General features: G+C 45.2%; 1 protein-coding gene across 3 annotated transcripts in view; it reads right to left on the bottom strand.

The window, feature by feature from the left end:
* The window catches only part of CAMK1D (calcium/calmodulin dependent protein kinase ID), a 387,831-nt gene that overhangs the window by 39,585 nt on the left and 322,835 nt on the right, over window positions 1–25,411 (bottom strand). For all 3 annotated transcript variants that reach the window (XM_043883877.1, XM_043883876.1, XM_043883878.1), the window contains exon 5: window positions 17,335–17,461. In XM_043883877.1, coding sequence (XP_043739812.1) covers window positions 17,335–17,461 — 127 coding nt within the window. The remainder of the gene's footprint in view (window positions 1–17,334; window positions 17,462–25,411) is intronic.

Here is a 25,411-nt window from a genome sequence, read left to right as displayed (position 1 = left end):
AAGACTTGAAAAGCAAGTGGCTGAATTTTATGCAACTTGAGCATGAATGTTACTGGGGATGTTTAGATTCTTTGACACCACAGATGACACCTAATTTTTTAAAATATGAGATTTCTGTTTAAATAATACACTTTTAACATCAAGTAATGCTTTTTTTTAATTAAAAGACCTGATATAGAACAACTGTAAGGATGTTAAGGAAAAGTTCTAAATGATGGGTATCCACACTGGGGGTGGAACTCTAAGTACTTGTACCAAATATATCTTGTTCTCTTTGATATTGTGTCTTATCTGGGTTATAGCAACTGCAGTAAAACATAAATACTTTTTAATCAACTGGCACCAGAACCATTTGCCCTCTGGTGAAGTTCTTCATTGCACTTGAACCAAATCCAGAGGGTGAAGCCAGAAGCGCAATGTCATGATAAAAAAGACAAAGCAAACTGATTTGGAATTAAAATTCTCACCAATTTAATATGTTTTTAAAACTGCATGATGGTACATGCATGAACGGCTTAAATTCTATTTTCCCTAGAGAACCAAATTCTGTTTTCCTGGAACCAAATGTTCTTTTGGACATGGTTTGAACAAGCCCACCTAGTTTTAAATGGCTAACTTTTCATCTCATAGTAATTCTTGGAAAAAAAAAATTCTCAGGCAATATTCAAAACCTTCCGGATAATTAGACATGGTGATCAAATCATGATGAACCCCTGAGGTCATGGGAGGATGTTTTTTCTCCTAGTCTCCATCTGTGTTCTGCACTTGGTGCTATAGTTCTGTCAACCGGTTTCACTTCTCTGGTTTTTGGTCCTCCTACCATTCCCCCTCCTACCATTGTGGCTCAGACAGTAAAGAATCTGCCTGAAATGCGGCAGACCCAGGTTGGATCCCTGGGTAGGGAAGATCCCCTGGAGAAAGGAATGGCAATCCACTCCGGTGTTCTTGCTTAAAGAATTCTCTATGGACAGAGGAGCCGGCGGGCTATGGTCCATGGGGTCTGAAAGTCGGGCACGAGAGCGACTACACCACTACCATTCTCCTGGTCCCTTCCCAATGTAGTGCTGGGAGAATCCCTTTTCTCTGATCTTTTGAAAGACCAGTTTTTATTCTGAGAATCAGCCAAACTCCCTCATGTTATGTTATCAAACTTAAACCATCAGTGAGAATTCACTGTAATTCTAAAAAGTCACAGCATCCAACTCACAAACGTTCAAACAACAGCTGAGGGAGATGGCGTGGAACACTGTCCACCCAGAGTATCAGGAAGCGATGAGGGTTCTCTGTGCCACCACCATCCCATCTCACCCCCAGCACCCGCAGGAGCTGCCGATTAAGAACTTTTTCATCAAGCAGAAATCATTTTCTCTCCTAACTGTACCCAGCACGATTCACGTGCTGTGGCAGCTTGGCAATGACTCTAGCCACCCCCACACCTTCTAACTGAGGGCGCCTTTGAATTGAAATAACTTAATTGGAGCTACTGACAAAGGGAGCAGTCACGGAGAAGCACCGCAGCTTATCTGCGATGCCATCAGCCCCCAGGAGGAGCAGGAAAGGACTTGATTTCTAGGCACAGACACAGCAGAAGAGAAAGACTCAAGTGGGGGGAATTCCCTGTAAGTCCAATGGTTCGGACTCCGTTCTTCTAATGCAGTGGGTTCCATCCCTGGTCAGGGAACTAAGATTCTACATGCCCCATGGTGCAGCCAAAAACAAACCAAAAAAACTAATGTTTTAAACTAATGCCTCCTCAAGTGGGGAGGGCACACATGTTCCTCCAGTGCATTTTAAGACCCAGACCTTGGAGCAGTCAGTGGTCATCACTGGCAGTAGAGGAGTCCACCCACCCAAGGTGTTGAAGGGACAGATCCAAGATAGGCGGCAGGTCCAACCTCCTGACTGCATCTTAGGCTTGGCTGAAGTCAGCCTTTTAGAGGTGGAGAGAGTACGGGTGGGGTGTTGGCAGCCCCATCTGAATGACTTCGGTTGAGCCTAACAGCTGGGTTCCCAGGTCCATTCATCACAGACCTGTAATCCACTAGCCTCCAGCAGGCTCCTACAGTACCTTATCCATCTCTTTATTGCTGTGTGAATCACACCGTCAGCACCAGGCTTCATGCTGCTGGAGGCCACCTCTAGACTGTATTTTCAGGCATAGTACATACTGATTATACATCAAATGGTGATACAACGGAATCCAGTCCACTCAACACACACATGCCATTATTTCTACAAGAAAATGTTTCCCAGGACTTCCCTGGTGGTACAGTGGATAAGAATCCACCTGCCAATGCAGGGGACATGGGTTAGATTCCTGGTCCAGGAAGATTCCACATGCTGAGGAGCAACTAAACCTGTGCATCACAAGACACAAGAAGCCACTGCAATGAGAAGCCTGAGCACCGCAACTAAAGAAAGCCTATGTACAGCAACAAAGGCCGAGTGCACCCAAAAAAAGAAAATTCCAGAGAGATGATTTACAAACAAACTTCGCTGCCTCAAATATTTTCAGTGAGTAGCCATAGGAACCATAAAAAGAAAAAACGGAATGGTCACAAACGAGTTTTGGATTGCAAGCCACTGTCATTTGGGAAGTCCCTATATTGCATACATTGTTGCTCAGCTGCTAAGTTGAATCTGACCCTTTGTGACTCCATGGACTGCAGCACGGCAGTCTTCCCTGTCCTTCACCACCATCTGCAGTTTTCTCAAATTCATGTCCATTGAGTCAGTGATGCCATCCAACCATCTCATCCTCTGTCATCCCCTTCTCCTGCCTTCAATCTTTCTCAGCATCAAGATCTTTTCCAGTGAATCAGCTCTTCATACCATGTGGCCAAAGTATTGGAACTTCAGCTTCAGCATAAGTCCTTCCAATGAATATTCAGTGTTGATTTCCTTTAGAATTGACTGGTGTGATCTTCTTGCAAACTTAGGCACTCTCAAGAGTCTTCTCCAGCACCACAGTTCAAAGGTATCAGTTCTTCAGTGCTCAGCATTCTTTATGATCCAACTCTCACATTCATCATAACTACTGGAAAAACCATAGCTTTGACCAGAAGATCAATTGCTAAATACCTTTCCTTAAGCAAATTATTTCTGACATGAATTTGGGGGATAAAAGAAGCAGAATTATCCCTAATTCTCTGAAAGTGGGTGTTTTCATTCATGCTGCTCTCCTTTTAAGAGCTTTTCTTGAAGGGATTTCAGGATTATTAATACTAGTTCTAGGGCTAAACAGCAAAAAAAAAGTAAATGATCTCTCAGAACCTCCTTCCTGTTAGATCTTGGGGGCTATTAATTCAGATTTTTGGGGGGCTATTCCCAATAGAAACAGTATCCCATCAGTTGAATTTACACCAGTAAATAGAAGTCATCTCCATGTAAGTCACACAGCCTCGGCAGAGCCTCCCACGAGCTCCTGGAAGGATCTGTGGACAGATGTTCCGCCTTCTGAGCCCCAGGCTTACCCCACGCTCTCCAGTGAAACAGTAGGTTCCAAACTGACAATAATTGAATTTACTGTTATGAGACTCACTTACCAACCCACTGTGGAAAATTCCATTTGGTGGGAAACGTCTCCTATAAACTGAGCTGTTCTATATTGATTTAGAGCAAGGATTTTTGGTAAAGGGAAGGACTCCAGAGATTTCAAAAAGAAAAAAAAAAAAAGAATTCCAGAAACCTTTCATGTTGTTTTTAAAACAATTAAGTTGCCCATTTTCCTTACTGAACCAGAGAGAGAGAAAAAGGCCTAACCAAGTGGAATTGGAAACGCGGACAGTGGCTTGTGGGGGCGGGGGCCACAGTCATCAATCCTCAGGCTCTAATAAAACAGAAAAGGAATTTTCCCTTTTCCTGCATCCAAGGATGTGCTGTGAATAGCCTCTGCAGAGAGAGGGGAAACTGAGATCTCACCATGCTACCACATTCATGTTCAAGGTGATTTTTTTCCTCCATGGATGTCTGAGGACCACTCCTCTCCATACCTCAAAGATGACCACTTCTTGGGAAGAAGAGGGGCACGGGCAGGAGGGGGCAGCCCAAGGTGGCAGGAGCAGCCCTCAGTGCTGGAAAAGAAGAGTCAGCGGTCCAGAACCACAGTGGTGGGGTTTCTCCTTATTCAATCGCTTAACGGGTTGCGTCCCACTTCAGGCACTGGCTCTGTAGGTGACCACAGCATAGCTGGCCCCAGCCCCCAGGGCACACCTGTTCTCTGGGTCATTGAGGGTACACACAAGCCTCAGCCACCTTCCTAAGGACGATGATTGTACTCAGACAAGATCATGGCAGGATGGGAGAGGTGGTGTTGATTTTTTAATTTAACTCATTTGAAATCCAGCTCTGAAGATACTGAACTTACTCTAAAGTGAAAGTGTTAGTTGCTCAGTCCTGTCAGACTCTTTTGTGACCCCATGGACTGCAGCCTGTCAGATTCTTCTGTCCATGGGATTCTCCAGGCAAGAATACTGGAGTGGGTTGCCATTTCCCTTCTCCAGGGGATCTTCCTGACTGGAGATTGAACCCAGGCCTCCTGCATTGCAGGCAGATTCTTTATTGTCTGAGCCACGAGGGAAGCCTTAAAAATATTCAAGGAAAAAAATAAATTACCTCCCATAGTCAAATGAAAAATAAGGTGAAGATAGATAGTGAAAGATACAACCAGGGAAAGAAAGTGCTGTGGCCAGTGGTGCCGTAAGAATATGCCTTCATGTTGTACTCTAAGAAAAAAGTAATAGGTGCAGAGATAAAAGAGTAGGAGAGGTCTGAAGGATGTGGAATGGTTGCCAGGATTTAGGTTCTTGTAACAAAAAATGACTTTAGTTGTCTGGATATAAGAAGTTTTAAACTGCTGGGTACATTGGCTTTTCAGTGAAAGAAACCTAGGCTCTACCATTTACTGCATGTGTGGACATGAGTAAGTCCCTTAATCTTTCTCAGCCTCCATTTTGCTTATCTGTAAAATGGGAACATCAATAGAACCCAACTTTGAGGACGGTTATGAGGCTTAAAGGAAATAAGCAGCACGTAACTTACGGGTATAGTTAGTAGTTATTATATAAGGAAGAGAAGTTGGTAAGATCAAGGGAGCAAAAAGAATGTAGGCTTTATCACTTTCTAGAATTAAGGCTGGATAGATTCCTGATATCATGAAGTACTTTCCTTTGATTCTAGCTTAACATAATGGAAATGATTCATAAAGGAAGAGTTCCGCCCTTTTGATGAAAACCCTCAAAAGTCAGGACTGAGCCAGGCTCACACGCGACTGGAAGGGCAGGTTGGGAGAGCTTGAGTCTTAGAGCTGGCAGGAGCCAGGTGGTTCCTTTGTTCATCTAGCTATGGATCCCTGGGGTCACTTCATCACCAGCACATTTACATCATCCCTTCTTGGTCCAGACACCAGCCCAGACCCAGTAACAGGAGCAGCCTGTTCATCACGGCTGACTGACAGTGCTGTGGGCATGAGGCCCATTTGTCCTGGTGTCAGAGATCCATGCGATGGCCAGGGACTCTGGCTGTGTGTGGCACCTTCACGGCCCTGTGTCTGAGGGAAGGACAGACTGAGCTCCTCCCACATTTTCTCCCCTGGCCCCCTCCTCCCCTACACGCCCCCCTCCTACCTCCAGGCCAGGGGTCATCAAGATTTCTGTCTCCATTGCCCTGAGCTCTTCTCATCCTTTAAGCAGTGATAAGGGTGCAAAGCCCAGTTCTAACCAGTTCTTGCTTTCACGGGCCTGTTATAATTCTTTTTTAAAGAAGGTTGAAAATTATTCTGGAAGACTGGTTACAAAAATGCATATACCCTAATTTTTTCCCCTAAGTTTTCCTTTATTGAAATATAGTTGATTTATAATGTCGTATTAGTTTCTGGTATATGGCAAAATGATTCAGTTATATATATGTGTGTGTGTGTGTGTGTGTGTGTATTATTTTTCATATTCTTTTCCATTATGGTTTCTTATAGGATATTGAATACAGTCCCCTGTGCTATACAGTAGGATCTTGTTGTATATCTATTTTATATATAGTAGTCTGGATCTGATAATCCCAAACTGATAATTAATCCCTCCCCCACAGCTTCCTCCTTGGTAACCATGTTTGTTTTCTACATCAGTGAGTCTGTTTTGTAAGTCACTTCATTTGTGTCATATTTTATACTCCACACCTAAGTGATAGCATATGGTGGTATTTATCTTTGTCTGATTTACTTCACTTAGTATGATAAGCTCTAGATCCATCCATCCATGCTGTTGCAGATGGCATCATTTCATTCTTTTTTATGGCTGAGTAGTATTCCATTGTGTGTGTGTATACATATATATGTATGTACACACCACATCTTCTTTATTTATTCATCTGTTGATGGACACTGAGGTTACTCCCCGTCTTATTATTGTAAATGGTGCGACTCTGAACACTGGGGTGCACTGCTTCATCCCCTGGAGTGTGTTAAACGGCTGCCGCCTGTGCCACTTCTGAGACAGAGCTGATGAGACCCTCGAGCAGCAGCACCTCTACTTGTCTTTGAATGAGCTTCTGTTTTTGAAAATGAACTTGAAACATCCAACCTACTATGTAGCCTATGACATCAGCAGACAGACAGGCAGGCAGACGGGCAGCCTGCCAGTCTATGGCTTAGTCTAAGGTTCATCTGGCACTCCCTGTGGTTGACCTTGCTGAAATCCCATACATAAAGTGGCACAGTATTTGCATATTATTTACAACATCCTCCTGCATACTTCAAATCATCTCTAGATGACCTATAAAACCTTATACAATGTTAAGGCTGTATAAATCATTGCTGATAAGCAGCAAATTCAAGTTTTGCTTTTTTGGAGCTTTTTCACAATTAAAAAATATTTTCAATTTGCATTTGGTTGAATCTGAGAATTTGGAATCTGTGGATCCAGATGGCCAACTGTATGTTATGGATGTGTGTCCCAGGACACTTGAACCAAGTCTTCCTGTCCCTGAGGAATCTCCACAGGTGGTGAGAAGGGTCACAGCAACTCTGCTGGTAGATAAATGGATAGGGCCTTAAACCAAATTGCAATATAGTTCCAAAGGGTTAGTGACATTTGTATGTCATCGAGGTGGCAAGAAGGACTTCACTGAAACAGTGGGAGATACTAACCACTATATATAAAATAGGCAACCAACAAGGACCTACTGTAGAGCACAGGGAACTCAGCTCAATATCTTCTAATAACCTATAAGGGGAAAGAATCTGAATAAGAATAGAAATTAATACGTAGATATAGATGGGCTTCCCTGGTAACACAGCGGTACAGAATTTGCCTGCAAAGCAGGAGACCCAGGTTCGATCCATGGATTAGGAAGATCTCCTGGAGGAGAGCATGACAACCTACTCTACTACTCTTGCCTGGAGAATCTCACGCATAGAGGAGCCTAGCAGGTGGCGGTCCACACGGTCCCACAGAGTCGGACATGACTGAAGTGACTAAGCAGCAGCACAGGCAGATATAGATGGGCTTTCCCAGGTGGTGCTGGTGGTAAAGAGTCTGCCTGCCAATGCAGGAAACACAAAAGACGAGGGTCTGATCCCTGGGTGGGGAATATCCCCTGGAGAAGGAAATGGCAACCCACTCCAGTATTCTTGCCTGGAGAATCCCATGGACAGAGGAGCCTGTCAGGCTACAGTCCATGGGGTCGCAAAGAGTTGGACATGACTGAATCGACTTAGCATGCACGCATACATAGATACGTGTAACTGAATCACTTTGCTATACACCTGAAACTAACATCATAAATAAAAACATAGTGGGAGATAAAGAGGACATTTCTTCCCAGCAGTGACCCGTTCAGAGACAGTAAATAAAATTCTAAAGATCAAGGAAAATATGATTCAGGCGTATATATCAGAGGAGAATCCAGCCTCGGAGAGAGCCGATTACAAAGAGGAGGCGGTATTGAATGAGTTTACTCAGATCTGCTTCCTGCCAGTAGAATTTTCAGCAGGAGGGGTATTCAAAAAGGAAAAAAACCCTCAGTGAGGGGCTTTACTGTGAGTATAATGTTGCTTCACCTAGATTCAGAGTATTGCAATCTGAATTGTTGGCAAACAAAAACACAGCTGAAATACAGGATCCTTCCTTGTTGGTGGTTTGTCTTCAGCCCGAAGTTGCAGAAGTCAGGAGGAGCAGAAGGTTCTCGGGACAGCTTGTTCTCATTGTGCTGGTTATAGGTTCCTTAGCTCTTTCTCATCCTCTTTTCGAGTCGTAATTCACTAAAAATGCATCACAGACAAGCAGCTCACTTGGATTTTCCTAGTCGCTTCTTGAATTTTACCACAGGCATGAAGAGTCCCCATTAAAGCGCCATCCTGGTTTCTCATTACCAGTCTGACTGGAGCTGGGTTACTATTCAAATGGTCCTGAAGCCAAAATGTGGCTGGTGGGAGTCAGGGAAGGAACGGGAAGGGAGTGGAAAACGGGGAGGGTGGCTGGTATCTGGTGTTTTCAAATGTGGGAGAGACCTGGAACTCAGTGCAACAGAGGAAGAAAAATGTTCTGAGTAAGGCATTTCAGAGCCGTGTGGCATGGATAGCCCCGTAACGTGTTCCCTGCAGGTGGTCCCCAGATTCTGCCTCTGCCCTAAAGGGGTTTGTAAACACAGCCAGATGGCTCCTTTGCACTGAAGCCCTCCTCACTTCTGAAATCTGATGAGCTACACTTCAACATGAAGAAGACTGTTACACTCATTTCAATGTTTTGGTCTATAATCATTCAAAGAAAAAAAAAAGAGTAAGTTCTAAAACGTGGCAGAGCTTCTTTCCACTCTATCACCGCAAAATGGTATCAGTTCAGAAACCATGAAATTCCATCCCAGGATTTAAGTATTGAGAGAGGAGCTGTGAAGGAATTCCAGAAGGATGGAGACTGCTTCACAGACAGTTTTAAGAGGGATTTAGTGGGGGCGGGGACTCTTCCAGGGCAGGGCTGCGTTCTCTTTGCTTGTGTTCTGCTCATGACCTTTTGCCCTCACCCATATTCACTGTCAAGGCTAAAAGTCTTGCCCTAAAACTCTCCCCACGTGCAGGGTTTGGGGTGGTTCTCTCTGACAAGTGGGGTCTGGGTGCAGCGCCCAGGGTGATGAAACAGTTGCTATTGGTTGTCACTGAGCAGCTGCTGAGAGAGAAGGAAAGAGGAGGTTCCTATCTGGACCTTCCCCTCAGTCATCTATGGGACAATTTGTCAGTTACAGAAAATCCTGTTTCAATGCTAACAGTCTGAGAGGGTGAGAGCAATGATGTAATGCTCAGAGACGTGTACTAAAATTTAAGTGAACAACAAATAAAACCCCACCTCTCTGGGAGAAAATGACCACACAGAAGAGAGAAGATGAAAGCACCAGGAACAGAGGATCCATGAGGAAAGATAAAAGGAACCAAGGGACTTAGCTTGCTTAAGAGAGGGATGATGTCAACGTAATTGAGTGTTTTTCTTGTCTGTTCTGAATGAAGATGGGGAAAAAAACGACGGTCAAATTTCCTTGACACACATATTTATACTCTTAAAGGATACTAAGCCAGATGTCTGTAGAAATAACAGGAGGGTAGAACCAGAAAAACAGTCATAGAGGTCAATCTTTAAGCATCTTTTGACAGGAAAAAGCTCCTAATAGGAAAGAGTTCTCTGAAGGTGGCCTTTCTGTCTTGCCTCATCACTAACCTTAAACCAGGCGTGCCCATGCTCTATTTATCCCCGGCCCTGGCACACCTTCCTAATCTTTTGTTCACACAATCCTTTGCCTACCTTGTTGGTTCTTTCACAGATCAAAGAAGCAGAAATGAAGAATAAGGAACTGACAGGACCAGATCTCTTCCCTAGCTTCTCTTCAGCAATCTTGCAAACAAACTGCATGAACAAGATAACATCTGAAGAAAGACCAGGAGGAGTCGACCAGCTGGCACACAAGTGTGTATGCAGTGAGGGAGGGTGATGACTGACCCCTGCCTCAGTGATTCATGAGATGACTTCCCTGTTTCCCTGAAAAGCTTTCATGGCAGAGCAGAATCTTGGGAGGTGGTTTTGTGGGGACACTGAGTCCACCATCTCCCCAGACTGCTGATGTTCTGATAAGAGGTACCTTTCCTTTCTATCAATATGAGTATTGTTTTTGTAAGTGGAGAGCAGTGGGACCTGATTTGATAATCAGTTCAGCAGGCTTATTTTACAAACAAGAAACTGAGAACCCAAGAGTTTAAGGGATGGCTCAGGCCTTCCTTACAAGTAATCAGTGGCAGAGAGAGAATCTCACATTCAAGACCCCCTGTTGTGATAGCCACCAACTACAGGCTGGGCAGCCTTGAGAGTCTTCATCCCAAAATGAAACCCTGGTTCCTGGAATCCCTGGTTTCCAAGATCTCATCCAAACCCCAAGCTCCTTATCAAGTTTTCACAATGCAATGATCTCATGAATTTAAAAAATTTCTCTAACAGTGAAAAAATATGCCAAGAACGCTGACCAACTGTTCTCCATTTCCATTTAGAGAAGAACACACGAAACTTGTCTAAATGATTTCAGACATGTTAAGCCAGGGATAGGCCAAAGCATTCAGCAACGTCTCTGCAGGCAACTAAGTTATGAGAAGAGACTGGAATGCCTCCTTCTTCACAGTTTAAGTAACGTCACAATAAGGCACCTTCTAAAGGACCAAGATATAGTTCTTATAAACACAATAACAGCTCAGACAGAAAGGCTTCTCTCCTTATTTCTGAGGAACATCCAATAATGAAAAAGTGGTTCCTGGTATGCATTCCAAATGGAAGACTGCAAAGTGAGGGATCATCACTCAAAACGCTTGATGGAAAAATAAAAGTCTCATGGAGTTCAAAGGCAAACATCAGAGAGCGCCACCGAGCACCACCCCTGCCTTTTCGCCCTTTTCAAAATGAAGCTTGCAATCTCTGAAAAAGAAAGACTGTTCTCTGGAAGAATCAGTAACAGCACAGGCTTGCCCTCTGGTGAGGCACTTCGTCACTTAATCCAGAGACCAAGGTTCAAAGTTCTTTTAAAAGAACTTAATTTTCCCATAGAATTTGAGAAATCACACCAGTGTGCAAATAGTAATTATCTAGAAATCAAACATAGGCTTTTCCCTAACAAACAGAAGTACATTTGTCATCTCTAGTCCCTTGTCAATTACATGACTGATATGAACGCTTTCCATGACTTATTGTTTCTGTTTAGTGATTCAGGAGAGCTCGTTGGTATTTTAATTAATGCAGCAGAGCAAGTCGCATAAGTAATGTTACAAACTTTTCAGCTCTGACTTTTATTTCTTATTGGTGGTGCCAAGGGGAATGTTACATTTGGCTCTAAATGGATTCTAAATCCAGGTCAGCACCGTACTGACGGTCACCTTGTCACCCTGAGGAGCTGATCGCCACCAGATAGCCTGATGTTTCTTCTAAATTCTCTCCAAGGACTTAGTAATGCACGTCCACCCTCCAAGCCAAGTGAGTCTGCTCATCCCCCCAGACCCTGTGTACCTGAAGTCATTCACAACCCTGGACCTTTGTTCTCCTGCTTGCCTGCATCCATCACTCCCTTCATCTTGGCCCAGCTTCTACCCTGCCTTCAAATCCTGCCTCCCTGATGAGTCTTCTCCCTTGTTCTAGCCCTCACCCATCACCCTCTCACCTATACTATGAGGCTGCTCCTGAAACGTAGTTACTAGATAGTGCAAACGTGATCCCTTCTATGGGTCCATGCTGCCCACTGGCCATCATGTACTGGAGAAGCCCCAGGTGTTGACAGAGCCCCGGGGGCCGCCTGCAGTAGGAACGCAATACAGCAAAACACCAATATGGAGATGTTGCAATCCTGTCATCAGTGACCGGACGCCCAGCCCAGGCCCAGGTTCCTTATACAGGCCGTGTAAGGACCTCATGGCTTCCCTGGTAACTCAGCGGTACAGAATCTGTCTGCCAGTGCAGGAGACTCGGGTTCCACCCCGGGTCAGGAAGATCCTCTGCAGAAGGAAAGGGCTACCCACTCCACTATTTTTTGCCTGGAAAACTCCATGGACAGAGCAGCCAGGCAGGGTCCATGGGGTCGCAAAGAGTCAGAGGCGACTTAGCAACTGAACAACAACAAGGACCCTTAGCAGCTGCTAAGGGTCAAGGGTGAAGTTCAAAGGGCTCAGATTCCTTTGCTTTCTCCCAAGGTACCATGTGCATTGGGATATGTGAGATAAACACCTATTTTTCCAATATTACTTCATTATTAGAGAACTCATTTAAAAATTGAAGTAATGATGTTGGTAAAACTATCCAGTTGCAGATTCATTTAGGTGATAACTGACTCAACAACAAAACAACCGCACCTGCCAACTGAAACCAGCACGACTGGGAAGGGTTCTGCACTAAAGCTGACAGCCGTCCTCTGCGCCTGGCTTGGGCCTGGGTGGGGATTCAGGACCCCCAGGATGGGCATCAGGAGATCGGTACTCTCTTCCTTCTCTCCTGGAAATGCCCAAGGGCCCTGCCCTGTTCAAATCAAAAACGGCTGGGCGAAAAGGAGGCCATGGCTACAGCCTCCATGTCCAAGGTCCCAAATAGTGTCCCCATCAGACTGCTGGGGACGGGGGACAGGTAGATTGTCCCTTCCCAGGATTGACAGCACTCTTCTCTCCAGCATTACTCTGACTACCAGGTTCCCACAAAAATACCTGCTTACTCAATGGATCCACAATTCAAGCTCCCCCAAACAGTGGTCCCCACTCCTCATCTTCATCTCACCTGAATTAACAGCCACCACGGACACAGCTGTGTCCTCCCTGAAGCACTCCCCTGCTCCCCTGCTTCTCTTCCCACTTCACCCCCGTCCCTTCCCTGTCTGTCCAAGTCCCTAGGACTCAACCCTGGGACCTTTCTCTCCTCCTTCTATACCTGCTTGCCCTGCTCACCCCCCACCCGCCCCTTGCAGATTCCACTCAGGTTCATGGCTTTAAAATGCATCAGAGGGAACTTCCCTGGAGGTCTGGTGAGCTGTCACTGCAGGGGGTGCTGGCTCAATATCTGGTTGGGGAACTAAGATCCCGCATGAGGTACAGCACAACCAACCCCCCTCAAAACAAACAAACAGACTGCATCAGAAGCTACCAGTTCCCAAATAACGTCCATCCCCACTACTTATGGTTTCCGTATCTGTGAATTTGCCTACTTGCTAGGCAAAATCCATTTGCAGCCCCCAAATCAATACCTGGGATGCTTTTGTGTCCATCTGTAGGCCTGCCCAGAGTGGCCAGAACCTAGAGTTGCCCGCGGCGCTCGCTCCCAGCCGGGGGCACACGCAGCAACGCTCTGTCCTCTTGTTTCATCTCTCACACTGTCAGCAGTGTGGTTTTCATGGTCCAATTACTGCCAAATTTTTTCCTCATTTTTGTATCTTTTGTTGACTTCCCTATTAAAAACAGCCCCCAAGTGTCAGGGCCAAAATGCTGTCCAGGGATCCCAAGCCCAAGAAGGCTGGGTGTGCCTTAATGAGAAAGCGTGTATTCGGTAAACTTCATTTAGGCATGAGTTACAGTGCTGTTGCCCTGAATTCAACCTTAATGAATCAGTAATAATATTAAATAAAGTGTCACTGAACAGAGATACAGGGATTTCCCTGGTGGCTCAGATGGTAAAGTATCTGCCTGCCATGAGGGAGACCCACGTTCAATCCCTGGGTCGGGAAGATCCCGTGGAGTTTATCACAAGGGATAAACTGTCTATCACAGTTTATCACAGCATCTGTTTATCACAAACAAATAGAGTGATAAAAATCACAAATGCACAACTAACTACAGTTCTGTACCTACACTGTTAGCCACGTTTAACATCCTTCTGAGGGAGCAGGACTGACCTTACACACAAGTCCCTTTCTCTCATAAAACTGAATGAGAAAACAAAACCAGCATCTATTAAACCAGTGGTCACATAGCAAAAACTGTACATTGTTGTCCATTTATTTAAAAAGCAAAGTCACTAGGATGGTATACAAGTGATAACCAGTGCCTTTGTGATGGATGATGAACACTTTTTCTTTAAGGTTGAGAATTATCTCCACTCTCTCTACATAACCAGAGATACTTCCTCTTCTTTCCTGCTCTCACTCACACACTCACACACTCACACACTCACACACACACACACACACGCACACACACACACACTTCTTGTTCTCTTTCCTGCTTTATTTTTCTGCACAGCATGCATAACCATCTAAGATATTAATTAATTCATCTATTAGCCTATAGTCTGTCTCTGTCTCAAACATAAGTACCATGAGGTTGAGCATTTTTATATTTCTTTTTTCTTTCTACTGATACATCCCTAGTGCCTAGAACAGAAGGTAGGCACTAAATAAATAATCCTAGAATGATGCATAATGTGGCACTTACCATACATTATTCAATTCACCTGTTAGCTCTCTGTCTCTCACAAGACTGTGAACATTTTGAGATCAGAGACTCTGTCTATCTAAGCCATATTTGTATTCCTAACACCACACTACTGTGCGTGACACATAACAGGAATTCAATAATTGCACCCTGAGTGAATGGTAGGGGAACAGAGAAAAAAAAATCACTAATGTGCATAAGCTTAGGTGTTTACTCAACAAGCATCTGTGCAAAGACCAGAAAGCACAGCCCCTGCTCTACTGGAGCGGGGGAGAGACACGAATAACGATGGACCCAGATGCAACGTGATCAGGGCCATGATGAGAAAAGGAAAAGAACTAAGATGACAAAGGAGACGATGGGTGTTGGGACAGCAATCAAAAGAGGGTTATGTAACCTGGGCTTTGACGGTCAGATAGGAGCGTGCCACACAGACTGTGGGGAGAAACACCGGAGCTCAGCTGCTCCCTGCCCAAGCCATGTCTACAGAGACTCAAGCTCCCAGTGTTGCCCCTTCTTTGCTCTAAGAGGTCTCCCAGCAGTCTTGGTGCTTAATAAATATGAACAAGCAGAAATGCTCCATTCCCACAGTCCTCCTCTCTCTCCTCACTCAAAGCAAACCTGTATCTGATGACAGAATTCCTTGATGGCTCCACTCGCCACCACGCAGGATGACAAGAGCAAAGGCCACATCCAAATGTCAGTCCCAGTTCCCAGCCCCATCAGCATCTGACCTCTAAACAGAACCAGACCACTCGGATGGCAGCCACTTGGAAACCCAAAGAGACTGCCGTTCCACCAGCTCTGCCAAATGCAAAAAAGCAGAAATCGATTTAGAAAGCGCTAGAGCTTTCCAACATCAGAGCCAAATATGAGAACGATGTGACCCATATGTAAATATGCACATTCTGTGTCAGGACATCTGAACCCGCTGTCCCGAAGGGGAGCTGGGCAGCTACAGCATCCCCAGTGGGACACAGCAAGGCCATTCTGGCCGGGAGACTGGACCCCGTGACCTCACAGGCCTGTCCATCTTCTGATGCCTATGGTTCACCACAGCTGGAGCAGGCTTTTTCCCTCCCTGTCTTTTAAGAGAAATGAGAACAGCCTATCTCACTCATTGTTACTTGCTTGGTTGCTTGGACTGAACTGGAGAAATTCTACACACACACACTGCACACTCACACATCACACACCCACATTTCCACCCATGGCACCACCCCCAGGCATACACGTGTGTCTCCCCACGCATCTCACACCACAGCCACCATTCTGAGTTCTCCTGGTGGGGTCCAGGCTCTTCCTGAAACCATCACTTTTCTATCCTAGAAGAGGGACAACTTACCCTCCCATGCACCTCCATCCGATGTGCTGCCTCCTCAAACATGATCAGAACATTCTCCCTTCTCTATCCAGTGCAAATACACAACCCAGGGACAAAACCCAGGGACAGTCAAGAGCTAAGAGGTGCTGAGCATGTCTTTTCCTCCCCTCTGACATTTACACCATCGTGATCTTCTCCCAAATCTGTGGCTTCTTTCTCTTCCCCTCATTTTTTTCTCTATTTCCCTCAAGTCTGTTTTTTTCTCCCCAAGTTCCTTTAAGAGTGCACCGGTTGTGACATGAACAGGGATGACTTAACGCCCATTATCATGCAAGCACCTGAAGGGCCCTGAAGTGCCTCCAAGGTCATTTGGAGTTCTCCACAATGCTCGGGGCCCCACACTCACTCTATATGAGGCCTGCTTCCTTCATATAAGGGAAGGTCACATGACACTGGTCATATAACTTCATCTCTTCTCCTTAAGGGCAGGTTTACTATTATCACTAGGAAAAGCCATCATTGTTTGTATGATGAGAATTCAGCCTTTGTCTCTGGTTCCCAAAAGTCTACCAATTTCCGTTTCTCTGGCTCTTAGACCTTCCTGGCTTGTACTCTCTCCGCAGCACCAGCTGATGCCTCCACTCGGAACGCTCTGTCTCCTAACCTTCCCGTGGCTGGGGCTGCTTCTCGTCACGAAGCCCAATGCCCAGGTCTCCCCCTGTCCCCTGAGCCATCCCAACTCTTCCTCACACTTGTCACTCTGTCCCATACCCCCGTTCTATCTTCTTCATACCATGCAAGGTCTGAAACGCCTCTGTTCACCTGTTTCTTTGCTGTCTGTCCTTCCCAACTAAAACATCAGCTCCATGAGGGCAGATGCCCCATCTCATTCACAGTCTTCACCCCAGTGCCTAGGACAGCATCGAGCACATAGCAGGCACCTGAGTATACATTTGCTGGAAGAATGAATACAGTCCTGTAAATGAAGTCTAACTTCATACACAGCTCCAATGGCCTTTCTCCAGGCCCCCAGAAGATGGAAGAGGATTCTCTGTATTTGAGTGCTCAGATCTGCCACAACCTTTTCTGCATTCTGCTGTGTTTGGGACAAAGGATCTGGGGTTCTGATTGTAGGAAAAATTTTTAATTCTTGGCTTCTCCAGGACAGGTCAGGATTAGCGGATAGCCCAAGAGAGTGACTTGGTCAAGGTTTGAACCAGACTCCTCTGATTAATCTTTTCTTTCTATCTGTGCTTATATCAGCATTTAAATGTTTTGTATGTGTCTGCGCCTTACTGCTGTCTCAACGTGTCACTGTAAATATTTGAAAACATAGATACATGTGCTGTATTTCTGGTCTTAGAAACAGGGAACTGACCCAAATCAATTCCTGGCCTCCATGCAGGCTCACACCCAAATCAAACAGGATTTCTGGGGAAGGTTTCAGGGAAAACCACATCCCTTTAAGCTTGTTCCAGTGTCTCTCGATCTTTTTATTCCTCCCTCAAGGGAAACAAAGGCAGGTGCCAGGCTCAAATGCTAAAGACAAGCGATCAGGCTGACAAATGGGAAAATACACACGCAACGTCCTTACCGACATAGCCTGGGGTCCCACACGCTGTAGACATCACGTCTCCTTTGCCTTCCATTTTGGACAATCCAAAGTCGCTGATCATGATTTTGGACTCCTCATCTTGACTGTAGTACAACAGGTTCTCAGGCTAGAAAGAAAAGTAGAAAAAAAAAAAATGTACAAACTATGTTGATAGCTGGGTTAATTGTGGGAGCCTCACCAACTCACCAAAACTTAATGACAATGGAAGGACAGACTTGAGCTTTAGACACAGTAAATACCTGAAGAAAAGCAGTGTTTAATGAAAGCAATGTGGGGGCCTTACCTAGTATTGGGGCATTTATGGATTTTCAAGAAATGTGAATCCATTTCCCTTATTAGTATTTTCTCTAATTAAAAAAAATGAAGTATATATGAAGCAACTAGAAAGTAGATGCCTTCCAGACTTGTCAATTCGTTTGCTGGGTTGGGGGAAAGGAGGTTCCCAGAAAGAACGCTGCTTTTGCAGGTGTTCTGTGGTTTCTTTTTTCCTGATCCTTGTCAGCATCCTGCCTCTGACCTAAGAGTCTCTCTCCCGGATCTCGGAAACCTCCTGAGTCCTGCAGCTCTGCACATGCATTGCACACCCTCCTTTCCTGAGCCAGCTGACGCCTGTGCACTCTGCTTCCTGGGAAGCAGAGGGAGGTCATCCTGGAATGCATTGATGTGGAAGATCCAGAACTTTCTAGCCACGTGCCCTGAAGAACTCAAAGCCTCTGCTTGCGTTTCTGTAGAACACGGAGTGATGGCTCCTCCTGTGCTTCCCCGACTGTAAATGTCAGAGTTCAGGAAGCAGTAATTCCCCACATGCGGCAAAGGTCTGATTATAACTTTGTCTTCACTCCAGATCTGCATGTCAGTGACACCTTCGGGGTATCTACGTGGGAGGGGCTTAAGGGCGACAACCCTGGGGCAAACTGGGAGACGATGAAACTTCATCTGCATGGCATCTTCTGGAAAACTGGGAAACTTGGTTGTTCCTGGCAAAAAATGGGGGAGGGGCTTATGGAGCCCTAAGGAGCTGTTGAGCAAGAACCCCTCTACCCTTGCCGTATCCTATTAGTAATTTTCCATCCATGACCCTTCACTCTGCTCAATGGTTATACATCCTCATGTGTCCTTGCTGAACTTGGAGTGGAGCCCAACTCTCTCCCCTAATGCGATGTCCCTCTGGCAGGAGTCTTGAATAAAATGTTCCTTACCATTTGAACATGTGTCAGAACCAATTTATTTTTCCTTTAACAGAATCCCCCCAAAATACTACCCTTCACCCAAAATAACAAGATAAAAAGGAACAGCATTTATCAACCACAAGAACATTAATCCTGTGGACAAAGCATGAGATTAGAAGAAAATCAAATGTATTATTTGTGGATGTTTTCAGTGAGTTTTAAACTAGAATAAAATGGGCCAATCAATAGTGGAAACAATAATGCTCAGAAAACAGAGGGAAACAATCTAACCAAATAGTGCAAGTGGCTTCTCTGAATGTTTAGGGATTAGCATTTGGTGAAGAGTAAGAATCCAGTCATGGGGGCAGAGAGTTTTTTTTTTTTTTTTAAGTTTCTGATTTTAAAACTTCCTATCCCTGACAGTGCTTCTGCAGCTGTCAAGGATCTCATGCTCCTAGACAAGCCTGCATCCAGGCAGGAGATGGCCTAACAGCCCAGAATCTCTACTTACACCTTTTTCCTACAGGAGATGCATTTGGATCAATAAATGGCTCTTCTGAAGGACAACTACTGACAAGGATTCAATCAGCTGGTCATTCTCAGGTTAGGTCAATACTTTTAATTGTCTCAAGATTTAGTAAAGACAGCAAGACTTTTCATGGTGGAGGGGGGGAGTAAGGGGAACAGAGAAGAAAGTGGGAGAGAAGATGGGCTCAGGGATAATGTGGGTGGAGGCCCCCGTCTGGCAGAAGGAAGGCTGGGGTGATGGGATGATTGGGGGACAGAGGGGATCTTACAATCCTGCCTGGGGTCCTACAAGGCCCAGGACTCACCTAAAAGATTATTCTTCTGCATTTCATGGCATGTTTGCAAGACACCTGGTGGCCAACACATGACTTGGGATGTCAATTCCAACCCTTGTTCATGTAAGTTTTTAAAAGATCTGAATCAACATTTCCTGTAGAGTTCATGTTACATACAATCATACTCTGAATCCAGTGATAGCTTTCACCCCGCCAGGGGACACCTGGCAATGCTGAGAGACATTTCTGGCAGTCTGAACTTCAGGAGGAGAGGCGGATGCATGAGCACAGGAGGGCCTAGAAGAGCTGCTCCACGTTCAAGGTCAGGAGGGGCGACCTCGTCCAAGGTGAGGAGCAGCAGCTGCGCTTTGCTGGAGCAGCTGTGAAGAGATACCCCACGTCCAAGGTAAGAGAAACCCACGTAAGACAGTAGGTGTTGCAAGAGGGCATCAGAGGGCAGACACACTAAAACCATAATCACAGAAAACTAGCCAATCTGATCACAAGGACCACAGTCTTGTCTACTTCAATGAAAATAAGCCATGCCCTGTGGGGCCACCCAAGACAGTTGGGTCATGGTGGAGAGGTCTGACAGAATGTGGTCCACTGGAGAAGGGAATGGCAAATCACTTCAGTATGCTTGCTTTGAGAACCCCATGAACAGTATGAAGAGGCAAAAAGATAGGATACTGAAAGAGGAACTCCCAGGTCGGTAGTTGCCCAATATGCTCCTGGAGATGAGTGGAGAAGTAACTCCAGAAAGAATGAAGGGATGGAGCCAGAGCAAAAACAATACCCAGTTGTGGATGTGACTGGTGATGGAAGCAAGGTCCGATGCTGTAAAGAGCAATATTGCATAGGAACCTGGAACGTTAGGTCCATGAATCAAGGCAAATTGAAAGTGGTCAAACAGGAGATGGCAAGAGTGAACGTCAACATTCTAGGAATCACAGAACTAAAATGGACTGGAATGGGTGAATTTAACTCAGATGACCATTATGTCTACTACTGTGGGCAGGAATCCCTTAGAAGAAATGGAATAGCCATCGTGGTCAACAAAAGAGTCCAAAATGCAGTAGTTGGATGCAATCTCAAAAATGACAGAATGATCTCTGTTTGTTTCCAAGGCAAACCATTTAATATCATGGTAATCCAAGCCTATGCCCTAACCAGTAACGCTGAAGAAGCTGAAGTTGAATGGTTCTATGAGGACCTATAAGATCTTTTAGAACTAACACCCAAAAAAGATGTCCTTTTCATTATAGTGGACTGGAATGCAAAAGTAGGACGTCAAGAAACACCTGAAGTAACAGGCAAATTTGGCCTTGGAGTACAGAATGAAGCAGGGCAAAGGCTAATAGAGTTTTGCCAAGAGAACGCACTGGTCATAGCAAACACCCTCTTCCAACAACACAAGAGAAGATTCTACACCTGGACATCACCAGATGGTCAACACCGAAATCAGACTGATTATACTCTTTGTAGCTAAAGATGGAGAAGCTCTATACAGTCAGCAAAAACAAGACTAGGAGCAGACTGTGGCTCAGATCATGAACTCCTTATTGCCAAATTCAGACTTAAATTGAAGAAAGTAGGGAAAACCACTAGACCATTCAGGTATGACCTAAATCAAATCCCTTATGATTATACAGTGGAAGTGAGAAATAGATTTAAGGGACTAGATCTGATAGACAGAGTGCCTGATGAACTACAGACGGAGGTTTGTGACCTTGTGCAGGAGACAGGGATCAAGACCATCCCCATGGAAAAGAAATGCAAAAAAGCAAAATGGTTGTCTGAGGCCTTACAAATAACTATGAAAAGAAGAGAAGCGAAAAACAAAGAAAAAAAGGAAAGATATTCCCATTTGAATGCAGAGTTCCAAAGAATAGCCAGGAGAGATAAGAAAGCCTTCCTCAGTGATCAATGCAAAGAAATAGAGGAAAACAACAGAATGGGAAAGACTAGAGATCTCTTCAAGAAAATTAGAGATACCAAGGGAACATTTCATGCAAAGATAGGCTCAATAAAGGACAGAAATGGTAGGGAAGCAGAAATGGTAACAGAAGCAGAAGATATTAAGAGGTGGCAAGAATACACAGAAGAACTGTACAAAAAAGATCTTCACGACCCAGATAATCATGATGGTGTGATCACTCACCGAGAGCCAGACATCCTGGAATGCGAAGTCAAGTGGACCTTAGGAAGCATCACTATGCACAAAGCTAGTGGATGTGATGGAATTCCAGTTGAACTATTTCAAATCCTGAAAGATGATGCTGTGAAAGTGCTGCACTCAATATGCCAGCAAATTTGGAAAACTCAGCAGTGGCCACAGGACTGGAAACGGTCAGTTTTTGTTTCAATCCCAAAGAAAGGCAATGCCAAAGAATGCTCAAACTACCACACAATTGCACTCATCTCACACTCAAGTAAAGTAATGCTCAAAATTCTGCAAGCTAGGCTTCAGCAATACATGAACTGTGAACTTCCAGATGTTCAAACTGGTTTTAGAAAAGGCAGAGGAACCAGAGATCAAATTGCCAACATCTGCTGGATCATCGAAAAAGCAAGAGAGTTCCAGAAAAACATCTACTCTGCTTTACTGACTATGCCAAAGCCTTTGACTGTGTGGATCACAATAAACTGTGGAAAATTCTGAAAGAGATGGGAATACCAGACCACCTAACCTGCCTCTTAGAGAAACCTATATGCAGGTCAGGAAGCAACAGTTAGAACTGGACATGGAACAACAGACTGGTTCCAAATAGGAAAAGGAGTACATCAAGGCTGTACATTGTCACTCTGCTTATTTAACTTATATGCAGAGTACAGCATGAGAAACGCTGGGCTGGAAGAAGCATAAGCTGGCATCAAGATTGCTGGGAGAAATATCAATAACCTCAGATATGCAGATGACACCACCCTTATGGTAGAAGGTGAAGAGGAACTAAAAAGCCTCTTGATGAAAGTGAAAGAGGAGAGTGAAAAAGTTGGCTTAAAGCTCAGCATTCATAAAACTAAGATCATGGCATCTGGTCCCATCACTTCATGGGAAATAGATGGGGAAACAGTGAAAACAGTGTCAGACTTTATTTTTTTGGCTCCAAAATCACTGCAGATGGTGACTGCAGCCATGAAATTAAAAGATGCTTACTCCTTGGAAGAAAAGTTATGACCAACCTTGATAGCATATTAAAAAGCAGAGACATTACTTTGCCAGCAAAGGTCCATCTAGTCAAGGCTATGGTTTTTCCCCAGTGGTCATGTATGGATGTGAGAGTTGGACTGTGAAGAAAGCTGAGCGCCAAAGAATTGATGCTTTTGAACTGTGGTATCGGAGAAGACTCTTGAGAGTCCTTTGGATTGCAAGGAGTTCCATCCAACCAGTCCATCCTAAAGGAGATCAGTCCTGGGTGTTCACTGGAAGGACTGATGCTGAAGCTGAAACTCCAATCCTTTGGCCACCTCATGTGAAGAGTTGACTCATTGGAAAAGACCCTGATGCTGGGAGGGATTAGGGGCAGGAGGAGAAGGGGGAGACAGAGGATGAGACGGCTGGATGGCATCACCGACTCTCGATGGACATGAGTTTGGGTAAACTCCAGGAGTTGGTGCTGGATACGGAGGCCTGGTGTGCTGCGATTCATGGGGTCGCAAAGAGTCGGACACGACTGAGCGACTGAACTGAACTGAACTGAAATTTCAGGAGTGGTACAGGCGTCCGCCTGGTCAAGGCTATGGTTTTTCCAGTGGTCCTGTATGGATGTGAGAGTTGGACTGCAAAGAAAGCTGAGCACTGAAAAATTGATGCTTTTGAACTATGGTGTTGGAGAAGACTCTTGAGAGTCCCTTGGACTGCAAGGAGATCCAACCAGTCCATCCTGAAGGAGATAAGTCCTGGGTGTTCATTGGAAGGACTGATGCTGAAGCTGAAACTCCAATAATTTGGCCACCTCATGCGAAGAGTTGACTCATTGGAAAAGACCCTGATGCTGGGAGGGGTTGGGAGCAGGAGGAGAAGGGGACGACAGAGGATGCGATGGCTGGATGGTATCACCGACTTGATGGGCATGAGTTTGAGTAAACTCCAGGAGTTTATGATGGACAGGGAGGCCTGGTGTGCTGCGATTCCTGGGGTCGCAAAGAGTCGGAGACGACTGAGCGACTGAACTGAACTGAACAGGTGTCTCATGGGCAGGGACCAGGGATGCTGCTAAACATGTCCCCGTGAATGGGAAAACCTCCCCCAACAAAGAATGATCCAGCTCCAAAGGCCAACAGTGCAGCCCCTCCCTAATAGGAGGAGGCAGCAAAGACACTTCTCTTGCTTTGAAAAAAGGGCAACTGAGGATCTTCAGTAGCTTCCTCGGGCAAGAAGACACAGGAATGCCTTTCTGAAGGGAGGAAGAGGTATGTTCATATGTGGGGGCTGAGTAGTATCCTAAGTTGTGCACTAATCTCTTTAAAAAAATTTTATTTATTTATTTTTGGCTGTGTTGTTGCTACATGGGCTTTTCTCCAGTTGCTGCAAGGAGGACTATTCTCTAGTTGCGATGCGTGGGCTTCCCCCCGAGGTGGCTTCTCTTCTCGCAGAGCATGGGGCTCTAAGGCGGAAGGGCTTCAACAGCTGCAGCACTCAGGCTCAGGAGCTGTGGTGTGGGGGCTTAGTTGCTCCGCAGCATGTGGGATCTTCCTGAATCAGGGATCGAATTTGTGTCTCCTGCATTCGCAGGCAGATTCTTTACCACTGAGCGACCAGGGAAGCCACCTAATCTTAAATTAATCCAACTGTAAAATCCTCTATTTCCCTGGCCTAGATCACAAAGTTAAATTTTTTAGAGGTTTATGAAAGTTTAACTTCTGAACCCCGACTTCTTCCACATACATAAAACTTCTTTGTGCCTCTGTAAAGAGATCACAAAATTGTCTTAAAATGGTAATGTTCTTGCCACAGTGATAAGCCTGGTGATCTTAAAGCTCTACCAGCTGGGAGACATATGTACTTCTCCAAAAGCATTATCTGCATATAAAAACTCCTATCTCCCATGCAGCCAATCTGTCTTTCTAAGGGGAAATAGACATCGCCCATCTAGGAAATGGCCTATTTGCTTAGACTGGATTTCCAGTGAGTACAGACAACTTGACCATCATATCACATCTTCACAGTCACCAAACTAACTTGTTTAGGAAGAGTTGCCTGCCAAGGTCTAGAACACAGAATCGGCATTTGGTGAGAACACAAGTGAGCAGAGGAGGCTCCGCTGCTTGGTATGGAGGGGCCATGTGGCCTTACAGAGCCCTCACCTGGCCCTCTGAAGGACCCCCAACGTCCTGAAGGTCACCTACTGGTGCTCACAGCCCATTTCACCCATCAAGAAGCCTACAAAGGCTGTAAGAACTCCATCAACGTCCTCAAATACCCTCATCCAGTGGTTCTCCAAGTGTAGTTCCCAGACCAACATCAATGTCACCTGTAAACCCCTTAGAAATGCAAGTTCCCAAGCCCTGCTGCAGACCCTCAGGGTCAGAACCTCTGGGGGAGGGCCAGGAATCTGTTTCTCACCAGCCGTGCAGATAAGTCTTCGCTAGTGGTAAAGAACCTGCCTGCCGATGCAGGAGACATAAAAGATGCAGGTTCAATCCCTGGGTCAGGAGGATCCCCTGGAGGAGGGCATGGCAACCCACTCCAGTATTCTTGCCTGGAGAATCCCATGGACAGAGGAGCCTGGTGGACTACAGTCCATGGGGTTGCACAGAGTCGGACTTAACATGCACAAACGCAGACAAGTCTGACGTAGGCTAACATTTGGGAGCTACTACTCCAGTCACTGGGAAATAATTAACATGGAGAAAAGAAGAAAAAATTTTACAGTGAGTCCCTATGAAAGAAAAAGCTATACCATTTTACACCCTGACACCCAGTATCAGATAACGGGCAGATGTTAACATTCTGTTTTAACACATTTATGATTTATTCTTTACATTGATTTAGACTGCCCATAGTTGTGAACAGCATGGCTTCAGTACAATATAATCCCTGTGTTTTTGACAGGAGAGGTGCATATGTGTACTGGGTAGGGT

This window comes from Cervus elaphus, chromosome 23 (assembly GCF_910594005.1).
Source record: "Cervus elaphus chromosome 23, mCerEla1.1, whole genome shotgun sequence".
NCBI classification, from domain to species: Eukaryota; Metazoa; Chordata; class Mammalia; order Artiodactyla; family Cervidae; genus Cervus; species Cervus elaphus.
Note: the sequence above shows the minus strand (reverse complement) of the source record. Positions and strands in the feature narration are given on the sequence as shown.